The 12,724-nt window shown below is 36.8% G+C and overlaps 1 protein-coding gene across 1 annotated transcript in view; it reads right to left on the bottom strand.

Moving 5' to 3' along the window:
• The window catches only part of atm (ATM serine/threonine kinase), a 59,771-nt gene that overhangs the window by 32,247 nt on the left and 14,800 nt on the right, over positions 1-12,724 (bottom strand). The window contains exons 12-24 of the mRNA XM_034314802.2: positions 12,155-12,256; positions 11,072-11,303; positions 9,379-9,510; positions 9,129-9,254; positions 8,896-8,985; positions 6,975-7,167; positions 5,809-6,002; positions 4,954-5,036; positions 4,466-4,630; positions 3,883-3,958; positions 2,835-2,965; positions 2,566-2,683; positions 810-980 (exon numbers count right to left, since the gene is read on the bottom strand). Of these exons, the coding sequence (XP_034170693.2) occupies positions 810-980; positions 2,566-2,683; positions 2,835-2,965; positions 3,883-3,958; positions 4,466-4,630; positions 4,954-5,036; positions 5,809-6,002; positions 6,975-7,167; positions 8,896-8,985; positions 9,129-9,254; positions 9,379-9,510; positions 11,072-11,303; positions 12,155-12,256 (1,813 nt within the window). The remainder of the gene's footprint in view (positions 1-809; positions 981-2,565; positions 2,684-2,834; positions 2,966-3,882; positions 3,959-4,465; positions 4,631-4,953; positions 5,037-5,808; positions 6,003-6,974; positions 7,168-8,895; positions 8,986-9,128; positions 9,255-9,378; positions 9,511-11,071; positions 11,304-12,154; positions 12,257-12,724) is intronic.

Below are 12,724 nucleotides of genomic sequence, written 5' to 3'. Positions count from 1 at the left end.
CGATTTCAATACCCCACATATTGATAGTGGCTCCCCGATGCCCAAAAATTACATACAACATAATTACCCGACCAAATTTGTGAGAGAATGCAAAAGCATTGTAATATATTTTTCCTCCCTATAAGACAGCCTGACGGGCAGGGCGGACTGGATGACACAATAACCCCGGGACTTTGGGCTAGCGATTTTGCGAGCCCTGTTCACTCATTCATCCTTAGTAACCGCCTGGTCAGGGTTGTGGGGATTTAAATTAAGCTACTTGGTTTGTTTATATTTTGGGAAAGAGAACCAACTAAATCTGTTTGAAAAAAAAAATTATAGGCAGGTAAAAATAAAATAAAACAAAACAAAACAAAAAAATAAATGTGCAAACAAGATTTTAAAAGGTTCGAAAGTTTTAAAACCAGAATGTGACTTGGGGTTTTCCTTCCTCTCTTTGACTTTAGGTGACACTGTATCTATAAAACTACATGAATATAGACACTATATTTTATACAAACATACAAAATCAAAATCATGTTAGAGTTATACAATAGTAATATAAATTTTTGATAAACTTGTGAGAATGTTTTATTGGTTGTATCTTAGTAAAATAATAAAAAAATAACATTATGAGAAAAATCCATGAGAAAAATCCATAAATAATAGGATTTTCTGTTCTTTCTGCCTGTTATGTCTGTTCTTTACAAAGCAGGAACGGTTTTAAACCTCTGTCTAATATAAAGAGTCCTGCTGCTTCATCCTGCAGTTTTTTTTTTTTAAATCTCCTATTCACAGTGCACCATCACACTCATTCCCTTATTGTGCACCTTTTTAATCAGGTTCTCCTCGATGCTGTTCTCCTTGTAGGACTGAAAGAGGGCGAAGAGGGCCTGCTTCTCACACACAGGGCTGCAGCACATCACCATGGACAGGCTTTTCAGCAGAGTCGCCCGACGGTTAAAGGTCTCATCAGGCAGGTCTTCAGGGGATTCGTTTCTCTGTAGGGATGAACAGAAAGAAGTAAATTGAGGTAAAGAACAAACTATGCATAAGAACAAACTATGTTGCTGTAACGGTGTATGTACATCATTGTCTTTTTTTTTTTTTTTTTTTTTTTTTAAGGGATTCCACAGAAGTATGATAGTCCCAACTTTTCACCTGGATGAGTTATAGATTTGCTTCTACTTTTGGAGATATTTCAAATGATTTGAGACGGGTATATAGTGTCATCTGCTGCAAGTGTTTGTGCACATTTAAGGGTGCGTTCAAGAAGAACTGAGACTTTACAGTGTCTAACTGTACTCTGAGTGACAGCTAAAGGAATAAGAAGTCGGGTTCAGGTAGCAGTACATTAGGCACTTGAGTGTGACACGAGTCACAAGTCTTTCTTCATCGTTGATACTTTGCATTGAGGCATGCAGCGTTCCCAAAGCATCCACCTTTCTGACTCATCCGCCAGACAGTGAAGCGTATCTGCACTACGTATTTTTTACAGCAGTGAGTTGTACACCTCTCTAGCTAATGCTTGGCACTGTTGATCGTTGTTTGGTTCCTGATGTTGCATATGAAACTCACTAATGAATGATTTTTACACACTCAGCCCTACATTTCTGTGAGTTTCATCAGTTACTGCTCTTAAACTAGAGATCATTAGACTTACAGGCAGCAGCCTGGCACTTTTCTGAGCTAGTTAGTGGATTCATACTGACAAGTAACATGCAGCTTTCTCAATTCAAGCAACAATTCCAAACAATTCGCCAGTCCAATCCTACGGCACGTTTATTTATTTAATATAAAAAAAGTTCCCCACTCACAACTAAGTTCTTACCTGCGATTAGTTTCCTTTTAATGTTGGACTTGCAAAAATGGAAGAAAAACCATGGTTTTACCTTATCCTGTCATACACGATCTCTCATCAAACATGCAAAATAACTACACTAAATTTGTTAGAATATATTGTGGGCAGGTACAAAAATAAATAATAAAAATAATGACATGCAAATGAATTTTAAAAAGGTTTAAAAGCAAATTTTGATTTTCTGTCTTGAGTAGTTTTGACTTTGACACTTTATCCATAAAACTGTTAACAATAAAAATACTTTAATAAACTTTTGTGAACATTTTATTGGTTCTATCATAATAAAAAATGCATTATTAGAAAAATCCATCGAATTTCAAAAATCCATTTTTCATCCATTGAAAAATAATCTATTCCTTCATCTGAATATTGTAATAGATTTTAATTTGTGTATTGACGTATATTTTTTTACCGTAATTGCGTTTCGAAGAAAAATAAAGCTCGGAAGGAAGTAGGAGAAGTAGCAGAGATTGTTTTTGGTTGCTTTGCTAATCTAATCTGCCAGTGAAAGCCTAGTATATAAATCAAACTTAAATCCATAAAAAAAAAGTGGTGTGTATAAATGGTATCGTAGGATGTAGGCTATACATTTTGGCTACTATAATTTCTCATCGGAACTAAAAGAAACCCTGGACGGTGCACGGTCACAAGAGACATGAGTAACTAGCCACCTGCTAGCGTGACCGTAGGGTGAGATGATATAGATATCACTCCATGGCATTTACCTGGATCCTCGTCCCCTCCTGTGCCTTCAGGTAGACGTTCTCAAAGGCTGTTTGCTGGTGTTTTAGTGGGAGCATCTTCTTCTTCTCTCCACCCCAACCTACTTTCTCCAAGAACAGTCTGTAGGCATGAGGAGTTTAGACAGCTTTTGATTACTTTCTGAAGAATGGCTGTAGGTCACATTACTTGCCTGATCATGACTTTGTGTTATAAATGACTGTAATATTAATATCAGTTTCTGTATCAACATTATGAATTATTTTAAAGACACCTTTCTACATTCATGGCTGCTTGCATGCGAACATGGTGGTGGGGGTCTGCAAGGTGTGAGGGCAAAACCGCACATGCCGGAAGCTCCTCCCCCCTCAGAGATAAGACCACCCACTTACAGCAAGGGTCAACCTACGCAAACACAAAACTGATTAAATATTAAATATTAAATATGCCTTAATACCATAATACGGTGCTTATACCATAGAGCTGTTGAATTCTCTAATATGATTGGTCAGAAGATGTTTTAATATTGTATTAAGTGTTTTGCAGAATGATCATTAAACAAGTTAATTCTTGTTATCACTTACGTTATAGCAGCTATAAACAGTCGTTCTCTCACCAGCCTCTTTTTTTTTTCCTCTCTCTTGAAGTTAATAAGACAAAATAGACAAAAACAGACTGCCTTGTCCATGTTACCAAGTCCTCTGTCCTGAAGACTTTCCGCATGGCAGAAAATTTAGAAAAGCTTCAGCTTTACTTCCGACTGTTAGAAAGCTCTGAGACTCCTTCCAAAGATCTCAAAGAATAAACCTCTCCTGATAGAAAACTTCACCATATCAACATCTACACAAGCGTTTTTGTGGAGCGTCCACCATACAAGAAACCATAACATATTAGAACCCTCGCACTACTGTTAGGACTGCTGTTAAAGACAATTAATCAACTCTTTCTTCTGACCAATCAGAATCCAGAATTCAACAATGCTGTGGTATAAACAGATACATCATTCACTGAATGAAATAATATTTAATGTAGTTGTAAGGTTACACTACGTTTAAAGTAGTTTGTAAAGTTTACAATTATTTTTACTCCTTCTTGTGAAGGGTGCCAATAATTCTGGATTTGAATGTATTGTACTTTTGTATATTCTTGGAGATATTCTAATCTTTAGTACGTGCTCTACACTATTATTTATTTGTCTCATTCTGCTGTTCTTGTTGCATCTGTGTCCAGTTTCATGCTCGTGACATCTTACCGAGCCAGTTAAACACATTCGCATTAGTTCATTAATAACTCCATTTCTTGCACACTGAGTTTATTCTTACCTCCATTAAGGCAAGTAAACAGCGTCCCAGTGCTGCCCTTACAGCTGAAGTGCATTTGCCACTTTTACCCAAGATGCTGTGGGGGAAAAAAAAAATGGAGAAAATCTTGCTAGTACAGTTCTTTATTCACAACATTTGTCTCACTCCTCTTTACTTAACACTATACTATGTTCTCATCTTAATAATTATTATATACTTGTATTATTTTTGTGAATGCGATACTATATTAAAAGCCAATATATCAAAAACCTCTTAAAAACACATTTTTTTCTCTGAATATTACTCTTCAGTTCTCAGTCTGTAAATTGTACCCTGTTATGGATGTTCATATAAATTCTCTGTATCTCTAAGCTAATTTTGTAAGTGGGCTCTGTATAGGTGTGTGTTATGTGCTGGTATGTGCATCATATTATTATTATTATTATATAAATTAAATGCACGTATTATGTAATAATAATAATAATAATAATAATAATAATAATAATAATAAAAACATTAAATAATAACAATCAATAACATTAATCACATTATTATTATTATTATTATTACTATTATTATTATAATACTTAGTCTTTTCACCCACCAGAAGCCTGAGACCACTTGGAGCAGCGTACCCCGAACGTGATCCATGTCCTCGCCCTGCTCAGGTGGACACTGTACTCCACGCAGGCAGCGCACACACGGCAGCAGCGCTAAAAGGATGGTACAGCACATCTCTTGATCTTGGCGGTACTGTGAACATATGTCCCTGGTAAAAAAAAAAACAAAAAAAACGGAAAAAATCATAATAATAAAAATGATGCTATTAACACTATGTATGATTCCAGAAATAACATTTATTGACCCTAATACCTTTGGGAATGGTTTCAATGAAAATCTGCTGGTCTGAGTTTTGACAACAGTTTCAGAAAAACTGGCTTTAGTGCAAGTATCAGTACGTACACAAGCAAACACTGAGCTACAGATCATTAGCAGTGACTGATATTTAAAACTGTGTGAGTTTCAGGGAAAAGCCACTGGATGTCACTGTGATACAGGAGGTTCTATCTGACATGAGAAAACTTCTCTTACGCAAGAGGTCTGAGCAGCAAATCAAACTCTTCAGCCGTCAGAGACATCCTCTCTGCTGGAAGCACCTTCAGCAGAACCAGATACTGCACAAGAACAAGAAGAGAAAGCGCTTCAGATGCACAGTAGATAAGACTGATTAAGCATGTTGGACAGTGCATACAGTTATGGCATACATTTATGGCATATGGCAGACGTCCTTATCCAGCGCGACTTACATTTATGTCATTTTTATACAACGGAGCAGTTGAGGGTTAAGGGCCTTGCTCAAGGCCCCAGCAGCGGCAGCTCTGGGATTTGAACTCATGACCTTCAGTAGGATCAGGAGTCCAACACCTCAACCAATGAGCTTCCTCTGCCCATGTTTGACAGATCTTAGTCTTTCAGAAGCGCTTTATCCTGGGCAGGTTTGTGGTGGATCACTGAAATGTTTTGAACTGCTGTCTTGTCGCATTTCATTTTTTCATTCCTTGGAATTTTTAAATAGTTCTAAAAGACATTTGCATTTTCCTTGTTCCTAGTTAAAAATCATCAGGATGTAAACCTTTGCACACAAATATATCACCCTCTGTGCTATGGCCTGTATTCTGCTTGACTGGGATAAAAGCGTCTGCCAGACAAATTACATTTAGTGTAAATGATGCATACAAACCACCCTTTTGCTCTGCCTCGTATTCATCTATAATCTCAAACAAAAAGGCAGAAAAATTGCTACTCTGTCACCTGGCTTTCATTTGCTAACTGCCATAGACATGATTAAAACAAGCTGAAATGTCAGTATCAATATCAAATCCTACAATACTGGCTCTCCTGGCTCTCAACAACCTCTTTAAATTAATGACACATTAAAATATTCACCATGTGGAGGTGCAGCGGTTTGGCACAGTCCATCAGATCCAAAAGTTTCAGCAGTTTGCGTCGAAGGTCCAGGGGTTTAAAGGTGAGTCCGGTACTGAGTTCAAACGAGGCGCACAGTGAAAGGAACTCCAGAGTGTCTAGGAAGGCCAGGTCCTGTTTGGTCAGATGCTCCTGTGATAGAGGGCTCTTCGCTCCTAAACAAACAATAAACAATACACACACAATTAGGAATTAATATGCATTGATTTAGTGGGTTTATATTATACTCTTCCCTTACGTTGTTTCTGTATATTCATACTTACTCATGTATATTCACACTTACTCATATTCATCCTCACTCATGCTAAGTAAGGAATTAAAAACATGCCGTTATCGGAAAATAATCTTGGGAGATATTATTACCACTGCAAAGTTGATTATTTGCTCTAACAGCATGTCAGAAAGTGTTTTATTCCTCCTATACCACAGCTATTTGCCATCGACTGCAATTTTTTATTCATTAAACAACAAGTAACACTTTTTATCTCTTTAGAGTTACTCTGTAGAGTTATATAGAGTTATTTATTGTTTAATGTTGTGGAACATTCACAAAATAAGCTCACTTTTTATAACAGCTGCTCCCTTACTTCCGCCTGAAGTTATTAATAAAGTTATAAACTTATTAATAATACACAGCTTATTACGGAGAAACTGCAAAAGTCGAAGTCCTCCGTCCTGAAGACCTTCCCACGACGGAAAACGTAAATTTATGGCTGTTACAAAATGCTGACACTGGAGACTCCTTCCATAAACGTTAAATAAACATCTCCTTACAGAAACCTTCATCATATCAACGACTAGACATTCATAATTCATCAATTTATTATTAGGATTAGATTATGTGGAGCGTTCATGAGCGTTCTATGAATGAGTTGTTACAACAGAAACGTATTAGAACGAGCGCATTAATAATAATAATAATAATAATAATAACAACAATAATAATAATAATTGATTTGAATTACTACTGTCAGTGCTGCTGTTACAGAAAATGAAATCAACACTTTCTGACCAATCAGAATCAAGAACTCAAGAGTACTGCGGTATAACTGGTACTGCTAAGACAATTTCGTGGTTCACAACAGTTCTCTGTTTTTTTTATTTATTTATTTATATATTTTTAATACCTAAGCCATGCTGAGAATCAGCCAAGTCAGTATTAAGCGTCTGTGTTCTGCTGTTGCCATGCTGTGCGCTGTCTCCATCATCAAACAGATCGACTTCCTCCTGTGGGTTCTCCTCCATCTGAGTTCTGCTCACGTCTATGTCATCCGGATCATTATCAACCCCTGCGCTGTCTCTTTTAGCAGAGTTACCTAGCTGTGGAGTGGGATACGTTCCACACAAAGACAAAAAAAATACAGATATTCAGAAATAAATGCCTGATATACTGGATATTAATCACGAAAACATTAAATCCGTTGTACTTCACATTAGATGAACTTTTGTTATAGTGAAGAAGTCCCTGCACTCCCGTCAATTCCATACCTTCCACCCAAAAACTCTACACTTCCTAAGCTGCTCATGCAGACACACACACACAAAAAAAAGCATGTCCACTGAAGAGACAAATCACAGAGACAGTTTATTTCTCAGAGCATCTGTTTTAGCAAATGTGTTTTAAATAGTGCTCTTTAAGCAGCATTAAATGGCACTCATACCTTCTACAACTAGCTAAAATTTGCCAGTTATGTTGCACTGCATATTTCTGTTGGTTTTAGTTATGGACGCAGAGTTCAGAAAACACTTGGGCATTTTTACTTACAAGAATTCATGGAAATTTAAATGAAAAGTCACTGACATTCAGTCCTGTGCAAAAGACTAAGGTACATGCAGAGCAAACGTGCCTTTAATAATGAAATTAAATGATCCTACATTTTAAAAATAATACTATAAAGAGCAGCAAGCAGTAATAAATGAAACAAAGTCAATATTTGGTGTGACGATCCTTTGCTCTAAAAAAAAAAAAAAACTTGGTCTCAGGTACAATGTGTGCAGTTTTATAAGGAAATGAGCTGTAAGTGTTACTGAGCATCTTGCAGAAGCAGCCACAGTTCTTCTGGAGACTTTGACTGTCACACTCGCTTCTTATTTCTGCAGCAAAATCCAGCAGCCTTCATTATGTATTTTTTTTGTGGTCTCTTATGTAATATGCTGCTTTCTTTACTGACATACAAACATTTTCCTGTAACATTTAATTTTGTGCTGGAAAACTAATGTTTTTGCACTGAATAATGTAGAACTCATAAAATAAAACGCTATAATAAAGTTTGTACTTAAAAAAAAAATACGGTGCCTAAGACTTTTGCACAGTACTGTATGCCATATGACTTTATGACTTCTTAGTTTGAGATATTGTCTCGTTATTCCAACATATCATCTCGACTTTAATATCCATCAATAAGACTAATTCATTGAATATTAAATTCTTATTCCATATGTTTCTCAGATAAGTGAACCAGTTTCAGTGTAACAAACTCTTTAAGCTGAATGAATGGACTGATGATGCTTATAGGGATAAATTATGATAATACAACATGTGCCACGTGACAAGCACGTCAAATTGAAAACGAGCGCTATGATTATTACGCACTTTCATCACTGTAAGTGGCAGGAGTCAAACACATCGACCACACCTCAATGCATTTAAGTTAATTACCAATAATCATTAAACATTTAATGTGTAACTGAGTAAAACTAAAACAAAGCCTGGTTTACGTATTATTTTGGAAACATCATAGAGAATAAGAATTATAAGGTAATATTCAATAAATCAGTCATATTGCTCATTTTTAATCTCACGATCTAAATAAAAATTAACATAATATGTTGAAATAAAGAGTTATTAACTCATAATAATGAGATTATATTTTGAAGTTATTACGCTGAAGTAATGGAATCAATTTTTCTTTTCACAACTTGCACTTCAGGGCTTCTGTACATGTATATTAGACACATTCAGCTTGAAATCCACTCTGTAACTGTAAGGAATCACTTATAAACGTTACATAGCTATAAAGAGCAATCAAGTGTGTGTATGAGACTTACCATTAGCTTGCAGATTTCTGACAGCTCACTCAGCAGTCGAGCGGGGACAGCCTTCATGACTAAACTGCGAGAGATTGTCGAAACGCTGTCCTGCAGAAGCAGATCTTATATTAGACTCCTTTATGTTAAAGATCTTTTTATAAAATGCAAAAAAAAAGGAGAGCTGAACTGATATCATATTTTCCAGCACTTTTATTTAAAACTCTTTATAACAACAGGGATATCGAACTCACTTTATTCTTCGTGCTGATGCTTTCTGAGTACAACAGCATCACAGATTTAAGCACGGACAGAGTTTCATCTTCACTTAACTTGGTCTTTGCAGAGGTGATGTAATTACTCAGGTCCTGCGCTATAGTCTGCACACAACAGAGAAGTCTTTTAGTGAGAAATTTTGGAATACAATCTTATGGTTTATGTGCATACAGATAAAATTGTTTCATTTTTTTTTTTTTTTTTTTTTTTTTTTTTACACGGTGTTACCTTTGCTTTCTGAAAGAGAGGAGTGTGACACGCAGTTTCCTCAGTAAGGACTCCGACGCAGATAAAGGCACCCAGGGTACCAGTAAGTAGCCTCAAGCAGTACACCATACACGCAAGGGAAGTATTAGGAGTCTTAAAAAGAAAGAAAGAAAGAAAGAAAGAAAAAACAGCCTTATACATAACTGCTACGGAGAGCTGCTTTGAATCGCCTTTATTGCCAAGTTTACATGTACAAGGTATTTGTCTTGGTGTACTGGTGCTTAGTATAACAGAAAAAAAACAAGAAGTAAAAAGAGTAGTAATAAGGTAAACAACTATGAACATAAATATAGAAATATAAAAATTTAGGAGAATAAAATAGAGACATTAAAGGTACATTAGTGCAGGATGTGCAAAAGTGGGCCAGTGCAAATGCTCACAGTTTGAAGTAAGAAAGTGAACACACACAAAAAAAACTGTTTTAACAAACAAAAACGAGACAAAACAAAGCACACCAAGACACCAAGGCAGCCATCCGCGGCGCCATCATGAACCACACCTTTTGCTCGCAAAATACTAGCAAAATTAATGCAGAATTAATTAAAACTCGATCAGAAATCTAGTCAGCAAAATTGTGAAGCAACCCGAGAAACAGTTTTGCTCCATTTTCTGCTTATACTCACTGGACCAATTGGTATTAAGAGGCCAAGTGTGTGCAAAGAAAACATTCCCCACACCATTATACCGCCACCACCACCAGCCTGAACTGTTAAAGGCAGGATGGATCCGTGGATTCATGCAGGTGATGCCAAATTCTGATCCTACTATCTGTATATCACTGCAGAAATCAAGATTCATCAGAACAGGTGACATTTTTCCAAACTTCAACTACCCAGTTTCAGTAAGCCTGTTCCCACTGTATCATCAGACTCCTGTTCTTCCTGATTTGATCTGCTTTTTTAGTCCGTCTGCCTCAAAGCTGGATGTGTCGTGCATCCTGAGATGCTTTTCTGCTCACCACGGTTGTAAAGAGTGATTATTTGAGTTATGGTAGACTTCCTGTCACTGCGCTCACTGGATGTTTTACGTGAACGTTAACTGGAGCTCTTGATCCATACTTGAACTGTTTTTATGCACTGCGCTCCTGCTATATGATATGATTGGCTGGTTGTATAACTGCATGGATGAGCAAGAGAGCAGGTGACTGAACACCGCGTTTATCATTACGTTTGTTAAGTCGGCTCCTCACCCCATATGATCTTTACACAAAGAGTCTAGGCAAGATTTATAATGAAATAAAAACATTTCTAGGTCGTTTTGGGTGAAATTTATTTATATTTTCTTACAATTGAGATGTCAAAGTATGTTACAGAACACAATTTTAGTCAAAATCCAATTTTCTATATATCATTATTTATAGTTTTTGTTCCAGTGTTAGTGGAATCAGCAGCTCAGGGGGAAAGTACAAGGATGACGGGCTTTTTTATGGTACCTTTTATTCTGTTCTCTAGTTACATTGTGCAGTGAAGCCAGAAATTCAATCCCAAATCCAATAATGCAACTGACATGCTACAATTAGTGAAGGCTGATGTTAATTTGATTAATTAATTTGATTTCGCTCTGTACAGGAGTGCTTGCTAAATGAATACCACGTTCATGAACGTTCGTCCCACCACATCTGAATGAAATGAATAACAAATATGGCGTGACTCACGTCAGGAGAGTAGGAGTTGAGGAGATGGTCAGCTACAGCCTGAAGATTCTGCTCCACTCGAGTCCTGAGAGAGTCGATGACTGTGAGCTGAGGCTTTTCTCGACATGTTCGACTTCTGTCTTCTTCGACTGCGCAATGCGAGGCCACGTCATCAAAACTGACCTGCAGGTACAGCGTCTCAATGTCGTTCAGCAGGGTTCTAGCTTCCGCAGGCTGATCCGCAGGAGATATGCTGGATGGGGCAAATACGGAGAAAAGTATCAGTAGCGTTAAAAATGTATGCAGCATGGCAGACGTAGACATCTGTAGCCTGAAGTGGTGATGTGCCGTACAAATGCTATTGTCAGTGGATTCACTTTCTAATAGAACTGTGTACTGGTCGGAGCTGCACTGGGACTTACTGTGCCCATTGTCTATCCCAGTAGTCATCGTACTGTCTTGTGCTGTCTTGTGCTGTCTGCACATGTTTGCACTTGTGCACTTTATGTATAAATTTGTGTAGTCACTTGTAGCTCTGTGTTTGCCTTGTAGCATGTTTGTCATGTAGCACCTTGGTCCTGGGGGAACGTTGTTTCATTTCACTATGTACTAACTAGCTAGTAGTATAGTATATGGTTGAAATGTATCTACTAGTATATGGTTGAAATGACAATAAACTCCACTTGACTTAACTTGAAATGCAAAGCACAGTCATTATTGTGACTCAAACTGGGGGAAAATGGGTTGTACTTAGGTATTTACACCATTATTTTCTCCAAAAACAGAAAGTTTACACCTGGTTAATTTGTCACAAAATAAAACTGATGTGCAAAATAAACCTGTAGTTTGCTTTTCTAATAAGATAATCTTTTTAGATTTCCATTCTGTAATCGAGAAAGCAAAAAAGTTTGTACTTTACTTTACTTTACTGTACTATACTACTACTACTAATAATAATAATAATAATTACACTTGCAGTTAATTTTAAAAATGCGAAAACGATAACCTGAGTCATAGTAAACACTAAATCATGCGTAGGAATGAAAAACTCCAATCTGTCATGGCCTCATTCACCTTATTATCAGCTGAAACTGATACACTCACCACTCTGGTTGAAGAGAACTCATCAGAAACGTCATTCCTGCCACGGTATCTTTCAGCGTCAAAGCCACCAGAATTCTCGGGATAAGATTTAGAGGAAAATTCCTGCAAACAGGACCAAAAAAACCCACAAGCTTAAAAATGAATTCCCATGAACTCTCTAAAATAAGAAAGCTTTCTGCCAGAATGTCTAATTTTCCTGAAAACTATATCACAATGCCAGAACAACGTATTCACTACACAGAGCTAAAATCGAAAGTATACCACATCGTTGCTGAATTCTCCATTCTGATTGGTCAGAAGGCATTGATGAGTCTTCTATAACAGTTCAGCTCAAACAGCAGTTCTAGGTTTATATTAATGTGTGTGTGTTGTTATTTAACAAAGAAAAAAATAATCAATGATATAGTGACTTTTTTTAAGGAGACATTTATTTAACATTTATGGAAGGAGTCTCCAGTGTCAGTGCTTTCAGCTACAGTAAAGTTGTTAGGACAGAGGACGTTGCTCTTCGGGATTTCTCAGTAACATGACAAGCTAGGATTTTGTCTTTTTTTTTTTTTTTTTTTTTTT

Source organism: Pangasianodon hypophthalmus, chromosome 21 (assembly GCF_027358585.1).
Source record: "Pangasianodon hypophthalmus isolate fPanHyp1 chromosome 21, fPanHyp1.pri, whole genome shotgun sequence".
Classification (NCBI taxonomy): Eukaryota; Metazoa; Chordata; class Actinopteri; order Siluriformes; family Pangasiidae; genus Pangasianodon; species Pangasianodon hypophthalmus.
This window is presented reverse-complemented; position numbering and strand designations above follow the sequence as displayed.